This window comes from Trematomus bernacchii, unplaced genomic scaffold (assembly GCF_902827165.1).
Source record: "Trematomus bernacchii unplaced genomic scaffold, fTreBer1.1, whole genome shotgun sequence".
Lineage (NCBI taxonomy): Eukaryota > Metazoa > Chordata > Actinopteri > Perciformes > Nototheniidae > Trematomus > Trematomus bernacchii.
Window position 1 is genome coordinate 684440 of NW_022987705.1, and position 20917 is coordinate 705356.

The window sequence follows — 20917 nt, forward strand, 5'->3', positions numbered from 1 at the left end:
TTATCTGAATCCAGTGGCCAGTTGGAACAGATAATCAACAAAGTTTCCATTTTGCAGCAACAGCGCAAAAGGTTTCAACAATAATTTGTATTATGTCTGAGTCAAGTTCTGTCTTATCAGCTTTGTTTCGGAATGTGTTCAATACATTACGTTTTTTTCATTATTACCATACAATACATAGATTTAAGAATAAATGAAACAAATAATACAATATTGACCTAAAACAGCAGACAGATTTTGCCACCCTGACCTCCTCAAGCAGGTTGTTTACGACCAGCAGTGATGCCTCTGAGGGTCTCAGGGTGCAGGACGGGGCATAGGGTTTATAAAAGGTCACAAACATATCTTAACATACCAGCAATACAATTTAAGAATGTATTCTTAAAGTAATATTATCTTCTCTTCTTCTTACACCTACAGCGCACACCCTGAACAGTGTGCTCCTTGTTTACATTTCCTCTGCACACTCAGATGCAGCGCACACCCTGAACAGTGTGTTTCTTGTTTACATTTCCTCTGCACACTCAGATGCAGGACATAAAACACTCTTTTGCTATTTATTTTCATTTTGCAGCACATCTATACTACCAGAATTTTGCAAAACACTATATATTATTTATCTTTCTCAAGTCATTTACTTTTGGTGAGTTAACTAAAGCTTAGTTTATTTTACCCTGGCTATGGACTGATTCATTATTAGTTGTTACAAAACATGCACAAGACGGCGGTTAGACAAACCAATATAGACCCCTGATACAAACAATCAGACAAACAAACATGATGAACTCATAATAAACACCAGCGTGACAGCAAAAATTCATCCAGCTCAATTTAGTCCGGATTAAAGAGGTTTCAGAGGGGGTAGGGACTATTATGATCTCTCCCAATGGGAATCCAGTGGGGTACCTTGACTCGTACCTCCACCCTTGTATACAAGTCCTTAGATCGGTGCCTGAAGACCGTCCAAGAGCAATAACTAGCTTATCCTCTTGCGACTCCACTATCCCTGCTTTAGTGGTGCTATGCCCCCCCGATCGGGGCACATAGACTTTTTTCCTCTACCCTTTCTATCCGAAACCACACAGTTAACTGTAGTCCTACTCGACCAGCCTATACACCTCCCATCATGTTCATCCCAACGATGAAACACAGTTTTGCTCTACACTTGCATACCACTGCCCACCCATGATCAATTAGCCTATAATTTTATGTATGCACCCCGGACCGACATCAGCTCCTCCAGCAATGTAGGGAGCCTGTCGCATCAGGTAATGCACGCACCTCGCACCTGCCAGCACACCTCTGAATGTAAATGGCCACAAGCCACGAGAGTGCTTTTAAACAGTCTCGATTTTAATAGAGACGGCGGTGGTGTGAGTTAAAGCTATAGACAAAAGCTGTGATTTTCTCCCTCTTAGTTCACTTCACCAGCCCATGCAGATACGGGGAGGTATTTTGCATCCCTGCGACTGCCTGTGCGGCACACATGTCCCGAGCAGCACACACAGAGGACACACACACCCGGAGCTGCAGCTGGAGCCGTGTTTTTTTTAGAGGCGCTGGGGGTAATATCTCTGGCTGCTTTAGTTAACTGCTAGTGTTGGCCGCTGAAACCCCCGGAATCTCTGCGATTTGTTCATTACAAATCTCTATTTTGATTTCACACAGAAGTTCCACTTTACTGCTGCCCTCATTAAGGTCTTTTTAAACATCTCCGTGTATGCCTGCACGGCACATACGTCCCGAGCAGCACACACAGAGGGAACCAGCCAAGACAGAGTCCCTGGATGATCCCCTGGGGTTACTAGCCCCAAATGTTCATTAACCAAAACAAAACGCAGCCGCTTAGCTTCACAGATAATTTTAGGATACCGTCAATCACAGATTCTGGTAAGGCAATGTCCAAATGTAGATTTGAAATCACACTTACCAGTCTCTGAAGATATGTTGGTATCCTGCCGACAACGCCAATTTGTGGAGGAAACTTCTGTGTAGTAATGCATGGAGTCACCGACTCAGGAAGGAGACACGGTGAGAGTTGGAGCTTTGATGTCAAACACTGATGGGTTTATTCAGAGTATTCGGCCGGAGGATTCACATCACAAATCCAAGAGTCAGAGGTTCTGACCACACGGTAGAGTTGCCACGTCAATTCTGAAGAACCTCTCTCTATGCTAGACCTTTTAACAGGTTCACAGAGAGAAATCAACATCTCTGAAGGAGTAGACTAAACACTGAATCATCTGCGTCCAACGCTCATGGCCTCAAGGATTTCACATCCGAGAGCCCACAAACACCGATAAAGAAATGCTTCAGTGTTCTCACAACAATTACCCTACGTGCCAGTCAAGTTGACCGGTCTCACACTGGGGACAACAACACATATGGCACCAAGGCCTTTCCTTAGAGGAGATAACATATGTCAGAGTAAAAGGTTAGATATCTAGAAGAATTATTCCTTAACACAGTGTACTTTTGCGGGGGTGGGGAGAGGCGGGGCTATTGAGTCGTCATTATCACAACCCACAATAATGGTGCAACCCTGCGATCCGCCATTGTTGTTGTTAACGAAACACATCAGCAATGATGCGGGGTACGCGGAGAGGTGGGAAGAGGCGGGGCTATGAAACGGATGACCGTATAGGCGACCCCACGGCCCCGTTGGACCCCCCCAGAGCGCTCCGTTCCCAGATCTATCCACCTTTGGACCCGTTGTCGTTTGCGGGGTCTGTTTCTACGTTTCCGTTACGGCGTCGTCGAGCTTAAAGGGCTATACGCATGAGAAATATGCGGATTCAACCCGTTTTCGTCCCCGTGGAGCCTAGGCCTAAGTTAAACACAGCGAATGCGGTGCGTAAAAAGGCACAGCTCTTTACCCGCTGGTGCTGCACTTCTCAGAGGCGGAGTATACGTCCCGCCGCAGCCTAAGGTCTCAGCCTCTTGTGCGCACGAGAATGTTACCGGTGCACCAAGTAGGAAGAGGAGCGCACAGGAGACAACCGTTTGATTGCAGACTGTTATGTTTATGTGGGGAAATGGTGGTGCATACATTATTTGAGATATATTTCAAACTCTGACTTCATTTTAAGGACATGTCGGCCAGGGGTGTAGAGCTATTTGTTTAAGCACCGGATTGGCAAAACAGGAGAGTAAACCAGTCTGCCTTGATCTATGAATTAATGTCCGGGACTCTCACGGTATCTGCTGCCCGCAGCTGTTTTATAGAAGGAAAACCTCCTTCACTTCATGAAATGGCTGCAGCATGGCTGAGCCGCCGAATCCCTCGGAACATCATAAAAGCCATTTTCAACGGTTTTCTGGTGAAAGATGAACTAGCTACTGGATGAAATAATATGACTGGTGGCATAGGTGCGAACATTAAACACTTTTTGAAAAAATATTATGATAAAATATTTTTATATATGTATAATTCTGCAAATATTACGATAAACTCACAGCTATTTTGCGGCCCAGCAGTAACACCTCCGCGGCCCGGTACCGGTCCGCGGACCGGGGGTTGGGAACCCCTGGTCTAAACTGTATGCTGGCTCGGGTCTCATCCATGAACAACGCAAAACACAACGCAGAGACCGCTTAACGACACCGGTTACACAAGATCTGAGTACTTCTACGTTTACTCAACTTCAAGATCTGAGTACTTCTACTTTTACTCAAGTACAATATCTGAGTACTTATACTTTACTCAAGTACGAGATCTGAGTACTTCTTCCACCTCTGTTCATTGCTCAGGTGGAAATCACAGAAAAGACTTGAGGAGAAAACAGAGCTTGGACTACCATCTAGTGGACAAACAGAAAACTACACCCACACACTTGGAGCCCAACAGCAGACTGTGAATTACTGGAAATGGTCTGTGTTTCTGACAGACGTGGAAAATATATATAAAAGTACACACTCACACAAATACCTGTACTTTCTACTTCTTACTTTTTCTAAACAGGCTGGTTACTTTAGTTTTAATCTGTGTTTGGTGGCGTGATCATCATGATTTGAATGTCAGAGTTTTTTCAGACAGGATTTCATTCATTAGTTCATTTATTTTATGAGTTTGATGTTAGTTTCAATCTGCTGATGAAGGAGGTGCTACATGAACAGAGCTCAGAAACAAAGTGTGAGAATTTACCGTATGCATTTTTTATTTACTTATATTACATTTTTATGGATTCTTTATTATTATAATTGTATTGTTTTATCCATAACTCCATATATATCCATAACAAAGATTATTATTTTTATTACATTTCTATGGATTCTTTATACGTGGACACAGACCCTCGTCCCCCGTCAATAAACTGAATCCACTCTCTGCTCAGCTGCTCATGCATTTCATTTTAAAGACATCACAGAATCAGAATCAGAAAACCTTTATTAGTCCCAGAGGGGAAATGTACATTTGTTCCAGCAGAAAAGAGTAAAAGACAGCTTAACGTTAACTAAGAAGCATGCATACAAATATTAAAGATACTTTTTTTTTTTTTTTTCAATGCCACAATTTACAAAATACACATCCTGTAGCAGTTCTGAAGAGAACACATCTTAAAGGTTTCAACAATATCTGATCACATTTCATAAAGACTACATGCACACAAAGCTTTAGCAGAGTTTCAATGACACCAGGCAGAGCTCCTTTAGAAGAGTTACAAATCAACGGAAACATTTGAATGGATATTAAAAGTCTCCTATTATGCTATTTTTAGGCATATATTATGGGTCTCAGATATATAAAAAAACATGTCTATTAGGGGTGGGGGAAATAATCGATACAGCATAGTATCGCGATACTTTGCGTGGCGATATTGTATCGATGCACGGATGCCAAGTATTTAAAAAAATATATAAGCTCTAGCATATCCCTCCGAAAGATGGTCGTATATAAAACAGGAAGTTAAGACATGTATACAATTGCAATGAAAGTAACAAAAACAATGCCATCTCCTTTTCAGGTTCAAAGAACACACATTGGGTTATTTACATAAACGATTTATATTGCAAATACATGTTTTAACCAGGAAGGGAAGACGGACATGGATATGACCCATGTGATTTGCAATATCGCAATATATCGTATCGCAATACTTAGCATATCGTAGAATCGCAATACTATAGTATCGTGGCTTAAGTATCGTGGGGAGCCTGGTGATTCCCAGCCCTAATGTCTATGAAGTGTTTTGCTCAAAATACCAAACAGATTCTGCATTTTAGAATCCCTCATATCCCTCTGTTCCAGCTGTTAGAGAAACACTGATTCTGGGTCCGTACCTTTATAAAAAAAAGAGGTGGGGAAGCTTTTGCCTGCTCAGAATTCTCCGGAGATAAAGCTAAACACTGCGGTGATTAAACGCCATCATGTTCCAAACCACATCAAGGATTATTTCTGAAACAGTATGGAGCTCAAACTCTTTTTCTCTCTCAGGTTTACCACAAGGTGAGTTCCTTTTTATTTCCTGCTTCTTTACACTTACTCTCTCCGTTAGCTCTGAGTGTTAGCGCTGCTTGCTAATTTAAACAAAGACCATATTACGTCCAAAACACGTCACGCATTGTTTCTGATAGCAACTTTCTGATAGGGCCGTGGGTCTGCATTGCAGATATTACGTCATATCGGACGCAAATCTGGATCAACTCCGTTGTTCCCTCGTTTTTAGAGATGTGGGTACGGAGGAAAAGAGAGAGGGTTTTGTTTTCTGACACTTTGTGAGTTCCCTGACACACCGGGGACACATATTTATGTATAAAAGACATCAAAAAGTGCATTTTGCATGATAGGAGACCTTTAAATGAACCCGGGGTGATGAACACAAAGAAAAGCTCAAATCATTTATTCTCCTTGGCTTTTTCTGACTTTGTCCTCAAAGACTTTGAGAGCGTCTCCAAGAGAACCCAGTGCTTTGATCACAGGGAGAACGTCTCCCCCCCCAAACGCAGGATTATGGGATGCCTGTGGACCATTTTGAGATGGACACGGGTCAACAGGTAACCCTCTGGGACCTGGAAGAGAAACAGGGAAATACTTTGGTTATAAAACCAACAGTAGATTGTAGACGGGCTTCTTCAACTGATAGAGGAGAGTATTTGTTCTCACTGGATCAATACTATCTGATCTGCTCTCACCTCTCTGTACAGAGACATACTGTAGAGAGACTGTGAATGGTCTGTGTTTCTGCCCACACACACACACACACACACACACACACACACACACACACACACACACACACACACACACACACACACACACACACACACACACACACACACACACACACACACACACACACTTAAATTGTCTTTTTGTACATAGTTTTAAATTGGAGCAACTGTCACTAAACCAAATTTCAAATGTAAAAGTAACTAGTGTCAAATGAATACGGTGGACGTAAATATAAATACCCAAGCGAAGTACAAGTACCTCAAAGTAATACAGGGTTCTTGATGGACTCCAACTCTGCTTCAAAGTATGCTTTTGCTTTACCATTGGTTTATTCAGTTTTAAAAGACACTAACTATCTATGTCCCTGTCCACTGAGTATTATTTACAGTGATGCGTCACATGCAGCCTCCGTCGGTCACAGTCTTTTTTCTATTCTGTTTTATTTGTATTTACTTGCACTATTTGATCTGTTTTGTCCTATATGTTGCACTGTTGGAGGAGCCTGGCTGTGACCTATGATTTTCATTGACACATCTACACTGTAGCTATGTACAAATGACAATAAAGCCTTGAATCTTGTCCCCCTGCTTGATTCTTTGCGGTGAGCACAGCATTACGATGTCCTCGAACAGGGCGGAGGTGAGGGGGCGGAGGCGTCTGAAGTCCTCCAGGTAAAAGTCTCCGCTCAGGATCACACCTCATAACCTTCTGGAACAAAATGTATGTGAGGCCAGTCGGGACTGTAGCCGTACGCCTCGGCCACCACCAACACCTGAGGGAGGAAAACACAGGAATAATCAGAGACGATCAGGACCAGAGGGGGGAAGTATTGGAGTACAAATACTTTGTTACTGTACTTAAGTACATTTTTCTGGTATCAGTACTTTACTCCACTACTTATTATTCTGACGACTTTTTACTTTGACTTCTTACATTTTGAACTCAAATACCTGTACTTTCTACTTCTTACATGTTGAACTCAAATACCTGTACTTTCTACTTCTTACATTTTGAACACAAATACCTGTACTTTCTACTTCTTACATTTTGAACACAAATACCTGTACTTTCTACTTCTTACATTTCTAACCCAAATACCTGTACTTTCTACTTCTTACATGTTGAACACAAATACCTGTACTTTCTACTTCTCACATTTTGAACACAAATACCTGTACTTTCTACTTCTCACATTTTGAACACAAATACCTGTACTTTCTACTTCTTACATGTTGAACACAAATACCTGTACTTTCTACTTCTTACATTTTGAACTCAAATACCTGTACTTTCTACTTCTTACATGTTGAACACAAATACCTGTACTTTCTACTTCTTACATGTTTTACACAAATACCTGTACTTTCTACTTCTTACATTTTGAACTCAAATACCTGTACTTTCTACTTCTTACATGTTGAACACAAATACCTGTACTTTCTACTTCTTACATGTTGAACCCAAATACCTGTACTTTCTACTTCTTACATGTTGAACACAAATACCTGAACTTTCTACTTCTTACATTTCTAACCCAAATACCTGTACTTTCTACTTCTTACATGTTGAACACAAATACCTGTACTTTCTACTTCTCACATTTTGAACACAAATACCTGTACTTTCTACTTCTCACATTTTGAACACAAATACCTGTACTTTCTACTTCTTACATGTTGAACACAAATACCTGTACTTTCTACTTCTTACATTTTGAACTCAAATACCTGTACTTTCTACTTCTTACATGTTGAACACAAATACCTGTACTTTCTACTTCTTACATGTTTTACACAAATACCTGTACTTTCTACTTCTTACATTTTGAACTCAAATACCTGTACTTTCTACTTCTTACATGTTGAACACAAATACCTGTACTTTCTACTTCTTACATGTTGAACCCAAATACCTGTACTTTCTACTTCTTACATGTTGAACACAAATACCTGTACTTTCTACTTCTTACATTTAGAACTCAAATACCTGTACTTTCTACTTCTTACATTTTGAACCCAAATACCTGTACTTTCTACTTCTTACATGTTGAACCCAAATACCTGTACTTTCTACTTCTTACATTTTGAACACAAATACCTGAACTTTCTACTTCTTACATTTTGAACACAAATACCTGTACTTTCTACTTCTTACATTTTGAACTCAAATACCTGTACTTTCTACTTCTTACATGTTGAACACAAATACCTGTACTTTCTACTTCTTACATGTTGAACCCAAATACCTGTACTTTCTACTTCTTACATTTTGAACTCAAATACCTGTACTTTCTACTTCTTACATTTAGAACTCAAATACCTGTACTTTCTACTTCTTACATTTTGAACCCAAATACCTGTACTTTCTACTTCTTACATTTTGAACCCAAATACCTGTACTTTCTACTTCTTACATGTTGAACCCAAATACCTGTACTTTCTACTTCTTACATTTTGAACCCAAATACCTGTACTTTCTACTTCTTACATGTTGAACCCAAATACCTGTACTTTCTACTTCTTACATGTTGAACACAAATACCTGTACTTTCTACTTCTTACATGTTGAACACAAATACCTGTACTTTCTACTTCTTACATGTTGAACACAAATACCTGTACTTTCTACTTCTTACATGTTGAACACAAATACCTGTACTTTCTACTTCTCACATTTCCCAAACAGGCTGGTTCCTTTAGTTTGAATGTGTGTTTGGTGGCGTGATCATTATTATTTAGAGTCATTGCGTGCCTATTGATTTGAACACGATCCGTGTATCCATCATTTCCTGGTCTTCTCTAAAGAAGAGGGACCAATGAAAACGTTGTCATGTTGCCGTTGTTCAGCATGGAAACATTCATTAGCTAACAATGACATTATTGTTCTATTATGGCCTATAATTACAAAAACAACACTCCTGATAATACTTCTGATTATTATTGCACTGGCTGGGACTCCTCAACCACCTCCTCTTTAATCTGCATTTTAATAATTGGCCACTAGAGGACAGTGCAGCAAGCTGTAATCCCTAATATTAATATGTAAAGTAGTTTGTTCTGACTGGGTTAAAACCTTTGAAAGGAAACATTTCCAGGTGAATTGGTATTAAGATATGTTGTCCTAATGTCATTAAAGGAGGATCTTTGTTCAACCTGTAAAATACAAAAACACTTTATTGAATCTGATGTAGACTATGAAAATCTGTGTGTGTTTGTCTTGAGTGTACATGCACCCAGGTTAAAGTGTATTTCCCGTTCATTTTGTGGATTAAAACATGCACAACGTACACAGAACAACCAAACAGACACACTCAGATAATTGGAAAGATAATGCAGAGCCAAGAGAATATAAAAATGTCATTTAATATTAAAAAAGTTCTCTGTGCTTTTCATAGAGCCCTGTGATTGACAGCATATATATTACAGTTGTAACTGCAGTGTAGACAACATTCAAATCCAGCTTAGTGATCACATTCAAAACAAAGACAGAGTTAAAACAGATGATGCATTTTGTAAAATACCAAATATATTAATTTAAAAAAGGAGAAAGGAAGTAACACATCAGTTTTGGCACAATAAATAGAAGTGCAGTGTTTGACACGTCCACATCCTGTAACATCATTTTCGTTTTCCTTAGATATGAAAAATGCATAATAACAAAAACCAGTGGACTTTGTGTCAGAGAGAAGAAGACATGGACTTTGGATCAATGTTGGTAAAGAAGTATCTAAAATATGTATGAAATTAAAGAATAACAAATGTGCCACCGTTAAGATGCCGAAAAGCATTTTACGTCAAATTAAAAAAGGCAAGGAAAATAAATCAAACTTTCTGTATGAAGGGGAAAACATGCACTTCTGGGGAATGTTAAAAAATAAATATCAACAACTAAAAACACAAAAAATATGTCGATGCAAAATGTTGACATATCTAAAAAAAAAAGAAATGAAACAAGCATAATGAAATCTAAATTAGGGATGGGAAATGTCTCGATGCAAATTGTCCAAAACAATATTCCTCGAATATAAAAATACAAGAGTGAACGTTCTGTGTGACGGTCCACAAGCGCTCAGATGTCATAATGCATGTCTCTTAGTACAGGTTACTAAATGTCTATTTAAAAGTTTAAAATGAGGGATAATGAACGTGTCGACGCAACCGTTGAGATGTCGTTTTCTGTAATATTCAAAATGCACAAATTAACTGTCTGTCTGACGGGAGGAAACCCGGAGTTAGGAATGAAAATAATGCAGCGATAGAAGCAAAAATACTGAAAAAAAAGGACTTTTCTGTCTTTGGAGTCCCTTAGTAACAGGGTGGGAGCAGCTGGATGAACACAACCTGCTGCAGTCTCTCTGGTACTACCACCTCTTCCTCCTCCTCCCTCACTCACTCACAGAGCGTCTGCAGGGTGGGGGTCTCTGAGGGTCTCTGGGTAAAATAGAGTGAATTTTCTGTATTTTGAGTCCCTTTGTAACAGGGTGAGAGCAGGCAGTCCTCTTCACAGAAACCTGCTGTATGAACACACCTAATGCAGTCTCTCAGGTTTCACCTCCTCTTCCTCCCTCACTCACAGAGCGTCTCCAGGGTGGGGGTCTCTGAGGGTCTCTGGGTCTCGCCCCTCTTAGTGTCTCTTCTCTCTGGCTCTCTCTGAGCCTCTGGTCCTGCAGAGAGCAGCCGATTTGAGGAGCTCTCCTCCTCCTCGGGGGGGTTCTCCTCCTCGTTGGACCCGGACCCCGGCAGAGCTGTGTACGTTGGGACGGCGTTAAACATGACGAAGCCCACCATGATGACCACGAAGGAGATGATGTAGAGCGTGGAGAACTGAGGAGAGAGGAGGAGATGTTACTGAGAGACACCATGTTTACACGTTACATGTTTTATCTAACTGAGTTTTAAAAGAATCAGAATCAGGTTTATCACCAGGTAGGTAGACACGTACGAGCAATTTGACGGAAATGTAATTATATAGACTTATTCACACTTTTTCTACCACCTTCAGCTTTTTATACATAGTCCATACAAGGAAGGACAAGAGGAAAACAAATGGGAATCAATCAAAAACAAACAAGTTTAGTTTAGCACCACTAGCATTTAGCATCCGAACAAAAACAGTCGATGGGGCAGCTTATTTTTGCATAAAATAAGGATAAGTGGTGTTGATGTCAGACAACAGCCTGATGCATATCACCTTGAATAGACATTTTAAACAGCTAAAGTCTCCCTGACTGGTTATTAAAGTGCCTCACGCTGTAGTGGAAGAGGAAGAGTCCGCAGAAGAGGCTGAACAGGTCGGCGGTGAGCAGAGACAGATTCACCGCCGTGGCACTCGTCATCTTCACCACCACCGGCATGAAGCTATACAGAGAGTACATACACAGAGCATACACTGCAAACCACAGGGCTACACACACACACACACACACACACACACACACACACACACACACACACACACACACACACACACACACACACACACACACACACACAACACACACACACACACACACACACACACACACACACACACACACACACACACACACACACACACACACACACACACACACACACACACACACACACACACACACACACACACACGTTAGAGACCATTGACATACACTCAACCACTCTTAATTGACAAAACAGGAAGTTAACTTACACGTGTGAAAATCCCATGTTATCGCTGCGACTGCGTGAGTTTCCAGAACAGCTCTGCAACAACAAGTAAGCATGAGAGTACACACTTTAGAGTGTGTGTGTGTGTGTGTGTGTGTGTGTGTGTGTGTGTGTGTGTGTGTGTGTGTGTGTGTGTGTGTGTGTGTATCTCACAGCTGCACTCCGCTGATGAGGGTCCCGAAGAGTCCCATCATGCCGAGGAACTCGATCCGGCTCAGGTTCTTCACCGTTTGTTCCTGACAGACGTTAGAAATGGCGTACAGAACGGCACTGAGGAGAACCAGACCATCACCCAGAACCACACTGCTGGCTGAGAACACACACAGAACCAGACTCAGGGACAGTTTTATCCCACAGGCCATTTCATTGCCATTTCTACACTGTAGCTTATGTGCATATGACAATAAAACCTTTGAATCTTTAACTGCTGGCTGAGAACACACACACACACTGCTGGCTGAGAACATACACACACACACGAGTAAATAAAAGGTTCCTCACTGGACCCCTGGTCGCGCCCTGCCAGGATGTCGGCCCCCACCATCGCCCCTACCCCCAGCAAACACACCCCCACGGACACAAAGTGGACCGGTCTGAAGCGGGTCTTCAGGAAGAACCAGGAGAGGACCATCAGCACCGGGATCACGAAGCAGTCCAGCAGCTACAGAGACAGAGACACACACACACGTTGATTGATAGAGGTCAGAGAAGATAAGCCTTAGATGTCACATTTCTGATTAAAATACTTCACGAGGGCACGAGGTGGAGGACTTGTGTGGCAAGTTTGGACATTGGAGAAACAACTGCAAATTAAGAAAGCCGCAGGAGGGAACGGAGGACTGGGTGGAGCAGGCATGACTAAAGCCAAGTGCATCTACAGAATCAGGTCATGTATTATCACACACAAACATAGACCCTGAACAGATGAAAAAGGCTAACGTAGAAAGTCAAACAACTACAGAACAGACTAACCCAAAAACAAGATAACCCAAATCAAGATGACCTAAGACAAAATGACTCAGACCTTGAGTGACACAGAAGCAAGTTCAGATAACGTGTCTATCAGCTCATCCGATGAGGAAGTGGAGATTTTAGAATTAGGTACAGTAGAATTAATGTTGGCTCACGTAGATAAACCATGTGTTACCTTAAAAGTAATGGGAATAGATGTAACCAGAATATGCAAAACCTTTGTTCAGACAGCAGATTGTAAGAATGGATTTATGACGTCAGTGTACTCACTCAACTGCATGGGGGGAAAAATAGACCAGTGGCATTTTAGTCCTCACAGTTAGACACCATAGCTCGAGCCATGCCCATTTGTTTACAAGCAGTAATAGCAGCCTCCATGGCAGTACAGGCATCTGCAACAATAGTGCTTTTTAGATCATTAACTCTAAAAGTAACTCACGCAGTGTCCGTACTATTGTTACAAAATAAACAAACCTATATGTCACCAGCTAGACATTTAGCATGCATGGCTACGTTGTTATCACAACCAAATCTTACTATCGAGAGATGTACTACTTTAAATCCAGCTACACTACTGCCAGTAGAGATAGATGGGGAACCACATGACTGTATCGCAGAAACTGAGAACAGAGTGTTACCAAGGACAGACCTGACTGACATTCCCTTCCCAAATGCAGACATAGCAATGTATGTTGACGGTTCATGTAAGAGGAATCTTGATGGAACTAATGCAACAGGCTATGCTATAGTGACACAGACGAAACTGCTCAAGGGCGCATCATTGCCGTCTCACTTATCAGCACAGGCAGCAGAACTAATCACACTAACAGAGGCATGCAAACTGGGGAAAGGGAAGACAGTTAACATTTATACAGACAGCAACTATGCTTATTCATGTATACATGTGTTTGCACAACAATGGAAAAATAGGGGGATGGTAACATCCACAAACAAACCTATTACACATAAAGATTTGATCCTATCACTTTTGGATGCAGTACAACTCCCTAAGAGAGTAGCGGTCTGTAAGTGTGCAGCACACACTACAGGGACGGACCCAATTTCCACAGGGAACCGAAAGGCAGATGAGGAGGCTAAGAAAGCAGCACAAAGACAGTGACATGACAATGACCAATATATTTCTGAAAATATGGAACACATTGATCATGACATACTAAAAGACATGCAAGCGAATGCACCTGACAAAGAGAAGGTATACTGGAAGAAGAAATTGTGTACACAGAATAAAGAGGGGTTGTGGGAAAGTACAGAAGGCAAATTTGTATTACCAAAAAGCTTATTTCGATATGCAGCTATATTGAGCCATGGGTTGGACCACGGCTCAACAGTGGGAATGGTGGACGTAATACAGAAGATATTCACAGCCTATGGCTTCACAAACTACTCTAAAAAAAATCCGGCTCGAAGGACCAATATGTTCGAAAAATATCACTCGACACCAGGTTGAGAATCAATGATCAGGTTCTAGTTTATTCTTGCAAGAAGGAGCAGAGTTAAATCACATACAAAGGATATGGGTTAACTCACACACATGAGGTATGTTGCTCAAAGGAACAGCAAAAAACGTCAGGCTTATATAGTCCCAAAACACGGAGAGTAAAGCCGTAAAAGGACGGTGGCTGCGGGTGTCGGAATGTCAGCCGTAGGTGAAGGGAAGATGGGACAACTGGATGGGTCATCTGTGACTTCTGGACTCCCAACAATGTGAGATAATATAGGAGACTGTCTCCTCAGAATAGGACAAACAACCTGAAATGAACAAATAAGTCCCTGCCTCCTCATAATAGAACAACAACCTGTCTTCTGTTATCAACAGAGGAGGCAGCTGCAAGGTCGTACAGTCTCAGAGCCACACATGATCTCACTGCATTAAAACAACCCAAAGAGTGGAGAAAACAGTATTTCTCCAACATTTGTGATGTTTTCTTTGCTATTTGTCCTCAAACTTAAAAAACCTGAAATCAAATTGCAGCTGGTTTTTCAAAAGTATTAAATAACAGGACCAGCAAGACAGAGAAACATCGGCTTCTGCCAATTGACACTAAATCTGATGTTAGAATCGTCCAAAAGAGTCACACACTGTGTTTTGGCCTCATTTTAGCTTCTATTCCTATCCTACTTCTTAATATGGCATCTATTGCCCATTGACATATGGTTTGTCAGAGACCAGTGACGGTCTTCTCACCTGTATACTGGTCAGAGTGGTGTACTGGTACGCCTTCACCACGGTGTAGTTTGCCTCCACATCTGCTACTCCCATCAGAAAATACTTCCACCACTTGGTCTTTAAGATGTGGAGGATGTTCCTGTCTCCTTTAGAAACACATGCAGTTTGATTAGGAGGAAAAAAGGGCTCTGGTTTCAGACAGAGGGTGAAAAGGTAAAGAGCTTTTTGAACATTAAAGCATGGAGACATGTCACAGTAGAGACACTACATACTGATATACACCTGAACATCAGCAGGAGAGGACTCTTTAAAGTAGAGACACTACATACTGATATACACCTGAACATCAGCAGGAGAGGACTCTTTAAAGTAGAGACACTACATACTGATATACCCCTGAACATCAGCAGGAGAGGACTCTTTAAAATAGAGACACTACATACTGATATACACCTGAACATCAGCAGGAGAGGACTCTTTAAAGTAGAGACACTACATACTGGTATACACCTGAACATCAGCAGGAGAGGACTCTTTAAAGTAGACACTACATACTGATATACACCTGAACATCAGCAGGAGAGGACTCTTTAAAGTAGACACTACATACTGATATACACCTGAACATCAGCAGGAGAGGACTCTTTAAAGTAGAGACACTACATACTGATATGAACCTGAACATCAGCAGGAGAGGACTCTTTAAAGTAGAGACACTAAATACTGATATACCCCTGAACATCAGCAGATTATGTCCCCTTTAATACCTTTTCTGGTGCAGAGGATGGTGGTGTAGACCAACAGCAACATGGCGTAGTTCAGGAAGCTTTGCAGCATCGGAGTCTCCACCTTAGCGTCAGCGAGGTACTGACAGCTGACCGCAGTCCCACAGATCAGCAGAGAGCAAACCTGCCCCATCAGGAGGGTTTTCAGCAGGCGCCTGGGGGGGGGAAGCATCGTGATATATAATCAAACTAACGTATATGCAAGAGGGCTGAAACGCATAATTATTTCCAGATAAATTGCTATAAAATGTGAGAAAATAGTGGAATATATCTTCAGTTTCTCAGTCAATAAGTCAATGTCTTATTTCATCAGACCTGAAGATAATCACTTTAATATGATAACATTAAAGACATGTACAGTAACGGCCCGTCCACACAGCGGCGTGCATTGAAGCTTCAACGCTTCTGCCCATTCACTTTGAATGGGGTGACGTCACGCTTTGCCGAACTGAATTGTGGGAGCGTTGCTTCGCTTTTGCTCGCTTCAAAAGTTGAGCAATGTTCAACTTTTGAAGCTTCGACGGAAGCGTCAGCCAATCGAATCATATGCCAGTACAAGCTCTAGCCAATCAAACCGCTGCTTGTGTGTCCGCGGCGGGAGATTCAGGTGAATGGTTGTTGGTCTAGCTTCAGACATGCCCGCCGGCAAGCGTCAACGCACGCCGCCGTGTGTAGGGGCCGTAAGAGGGATCATTTACAAGTCAAACTACTGTTTCCCTGGGTGAGGTAGGAAGTCTGCTTTATGCACCTGAAACCACACCTTGTTCACTATGACGTCACTGCGCTCCTATTGGCTGGCGCTCGAACACATTGTTTGTGATAGGCTAAGGGCGGGACATCTCTAAGCAGGTTGACCAATCACAACAGAGCTACAAAATACAAATATAAGACGTATCTGACACTCCCACTCACCAAGGTCAAAGGATAATGTTCCCCTTTTTCTAAGGTCAAGGATTAAAAACTAATTACAGACATTTGAACATGAACTCTATTATGTCTCTTGCAGCAGGACAGTTTTCACTTTTAGTTTTTAAAGATAAATATGGTTTAATGAACTCGTATTTACTGTTAAACCAATATAAAAGTGTCTTTGAGGACAATGATCAGCACTCTATAAACAAAATGTATTATTATTGTTATTATGACAGACATTTTGTATTTTTTATATGCAAATACAGTATCACTGATGTACATGGTATGCAACTAGAAAAGTATTTTATGAATTCTCCTTTTGTTCACTTGATTTTGTTTTGAATTATTATGTGTTAATGCCTATGTAAAGCACGTTGAATTACCTTTGTGTCTGAAATGTGCTACATAAATAAACTAACCTTAACCTAAGATGTTCAACTAGAGCGTATTGACCCGTTTTATATTACTGATTGAATGATAATTGTAATAGAAAAATATTATACTCACTTACTTACTTTAAAGGGGACCTATCATGCAAAATGCACTTTCTGATGTCTTTTATACATTAATATGTGTCCCCGGTGTGTCAGGGAACTCACGCAGCGTCAGAAAATAAAACCCTCTCTATTTTCCTCCGTACCCAAATCTCTAAAAACGGGGGTTCAACGGAGCTGATCCAGATTTACGTCCGATATGACGTCATATCTGAAATGTGGACCCACGGCCCTATCAGAAAGTTGCTATCAGAAACAATGCCCGACTGTTTTGGACGTAATATGGTCGGTGTTTACATTAGCATCGCTAACACTCAGAGCTAACCTGTACTGGAGAGCATGTGTGTGAAGAAGCAGGAAATAAAAAGGAACTCACCTTGTGGTATAACCGGCAAGAGAGAAAGCCTTTGAGCTCCATACTGTTTCAGAAATAATCCATGATATGGCGTTTCATCACGGCAGTATTTAGTTTAGACAGTAGCTGCCGGGTCCCGCATGAGCTTTATACCCCTCCTTTTTTATTTTTTTTTTATCACATTTTTTTTTTTTAAAGCTTTATACCCCAAATCAGCACTTTTGAAACAGGAAGTGAAATAGAGGGATATGAGGCATGGCTAGAATGGAGACCTATGCTATTGCCTAAAAATAGCATGATAGGTGACCTTTAATGATATCATTGTGTGATTCTTATTTGCTAATATTTAACTATATTTACTAATCTTACACTTCTTAGCTAAGCTTTGGAAAAGTCCTTATTAAGAAGGTGTGTTGCAGTGTTGTTAGTTACACTCTATGTGCATCAACATTATGACCTTCACCTTCTGTTGAACTTAGAACTTCCTGATAGCCTCCCTAACTCCCTAAACTCCCAGAATGCTCCTTTGATATCACCAAGCTCAAGCCCTCCCTTCAAATATGCAACCCAAACTCTACTCTTCAGCTTCCACTCTGCAGACTGTATGCTCTCTGTGTGACTGACTGAACTTTCTTGCAAGAAATAAAATACGACAAAGACAGCTGAATGGTTAGATTCTCTATCCACATTTGATAAATAAATTCCCACCACATTACTCACCATGTGAACACGTCCCTCAGGTTGTAGTTGTACAAACCGCAGGCGACCCTCCATTTCCCACACAACCTCTCGTCTTCATGCCCCTCCATATCTGAGAGAGCTAGATCTAGAAAAGAACATCAAAGATGAAAAACCTTTAAGAATTAGTGTCTTTAAAGCTTACTGTCTGCATCAGACCATCCGAGCAGCAGAATCTCCACAGGAATGTAAATGTGAATCATGTGACTGATGAAGAGGCTCATTTCTGCTGATTAAATGACAATAACTGAAAGCATGGTGCCCAAGATCAGATTAAATTAAACTGCTCAGAGTACTGAGACCACGAAATGCAGTTTGCACTTAACCAGAAGTGCAGAGTTACTCAAGTATAATATAAATAGATATATATATATGACATAAACAAACTGTTGTATATACACTATAAGGAGGTTTAAACTGTATCAACAGCGAATTGAATACACTATACAGTAGATCAGGTATAAATAAACACAGTATAATACAGACACAAAACAGAAGAAATATGAATATACTATAGAAAATATAGTTGTTTGGACAGACAATACAGATAGGTCGGTCGGACGTAAAAGTCTCTTAATATGACAATCTACTCTGCCTTGTTTCTAGCCTGGTTAATAAGAATTGAGATTACAGAACTGCACTTAAAGTTAAATTACTTACAGACTGGGTATACATTAGAGGCAATGGAGCTAAAAGCGAACAGATATGTACATTTTGGGAAAGTTGAACTACAATTAGCCACAATTACGCCAATAGATGTATGCCGAATGTTAATGTAGCTTATTATAATGCCAATTAAGGTTTAACATTATGTTTAAACGGGTATAAACGACTCAATATTCAACAGTTATATTATCTTAATGAATTAAAAATAAAGACAATATTTACAACAAACTAAAATACGTAAGAAACTGGGTAGGCGGCCTACAGTAAATAAAATAAAATGCGACAAATACTATATTCAAAGTGCAGAGCTGTGCAGATTTAAAACAGGAAGTGCGGAGGAGAAATGTTTAACATATTTTGCAGGATTTACTGTATTAACAAATACAAGATATTGCACATATAAGCACATTTTAGGACTATTAAACTAAATTAAGCTAAAGTTCCATCATTAGATGTATGCCAAATTATAATGTAGGTTCTTATAATGCGAATTATGGTTTTAAATATGTCAAAACATGTTTAAATGACTTGTAATACACAAAACATAATTAAATTGTCCCTTTTTTCAATGCAGTTTGGTTAAGCTTCAGTGACAGCGTCTTATATCGACCTAAAAGCGAACATTTGAGCACATTTTGAGAATATTAAACTACAGTAAGGCATACTAATACCATTATATGTATGCCGAATGTTAATGTAGCTTATTATAATGCGACTCATCGTTTAAAATATGTTAAAGCATGTATAAATGACTGCCAACATCCAAAGCGAAATTAAAACCGTCTTTTTATCAACGGAGTTTGGTTTTGTGTGTTTTACACATGAGCGACAGCGTCATAAATCGGGCTTCCTGAATATTATTTATATCTTAACAAAGCGTACATACCGTAATATACTTTTTCTTTTTCCTCTTCAGTCATGACAAGTGTGGAGAAAAACTCAAACTGTGATAAAAGTCCATCCTTTAAAAAAAATCGCACCAAATTCTCATCCACGTTTGGCAATTTGAGAACGTCAACCAAACCTCGTGCTGACAAGCCCCGCCTCCTGCGTCCTGATTGGTGGAAATACAACAAACGAGTGAAGTGACGTCGGCGCCGTGCAGTCAAACTTGATCTGATGCTGATGAGAATAAACAAAAATTACTCAAATTCGGTATGAAATACACATATAAAGGGACTTATCTTAAGTGTATCCATGTTATTAGATGTTTAACTTCTACTGCACTACATGTCAGAAGGAGAAATGGTATTTCTTTGTCTAAAAAATGTGTTCACTTCCATATTTAACCTTCATACTGTTCTTGTTTGACATACAATCACAGCTGTTTTAACAAATACTGCCCTTGTTTCTTCCTAAAGTGAAGGTTAGAATCCTTGTGTGAGAAGGTATTTGACCATGATTGCGGAGACAGAGAAAAAATGATAACACACACCAAACTGATTGTAGGAAACAACAACTGTCCTTGACTCAAATATGATCCACTCTATGCAGAGGTGTAAAGTAGCTTAGTACATTTACTCAAGTACTGTACTGAAGTACAATTTTGAGGTATTTGTACTTTACTTGAGTATTTCCATTTTATGCAACTTTGTGCTTCTACTCCACTACAGTTCAGATGTAAATGGTGTACTTTTACTCCACTACATGTATTTAATCCCTTCCCTTTAGTTACTTTACAGATCTGGATTAATGATGTGAAATATAATCAAGTGTTAAATCAGACTTTAGTTCCACCTGGAGTAAATTCACAAGCTACCCTGCAGTATACAAAGTCATTCAAACTAGCTGCACCTTTACCAGCTTTGATAACACTTTGATGATCAATCATTATAAAACATAACGTACATATTATTCTGAAATGGACCAATCTGCACAATGACTACTTTTACTGTCGCTACTTTAACTATATTTTGATGATAATACTTTTCTACTTTTACTTGAGGAACAT

General features: G+C 40.3%; 1 protein-coding gene across 1 annotated transcript; it reads right to left on the bottom strand.

Moving 5' to 3' along the window:
• Nucleotides 1–9515: 9515 nt before the first annotated feature.
• LOC117490181 (solute carrier family 35 member F2-like) lies at nucleotides 9516–19981 on the bottom strand. Its single transcript, XM_034139795.1, has 9 exons — nucleotides 19853–19981; nucleotides 18283–18388; nucleotides 15784–15956; nucleotides 15035–15162; nucleotides 12358–12517; nucleotides 12010–12166; nucleotides 11840–11892; nucleotides 11421–11575; nucleotides 9516–10995 (listed from the first exon to the last, which is right to left on the bottom strand). Exons 1-9 carry the CDS (start codon nucleotides 19884–19886, stop codon nucleotides 10738–10740), a joined length of 1224 nt encoding a protein of 407 aa, XP_033995686.1. The 5' UTR covers nucleotides 19887–19981; the 3' UTR covers nucleotides 9516–10737.
• Nucleotides 19982–20917: the final 936 nt, after the last annotated feature.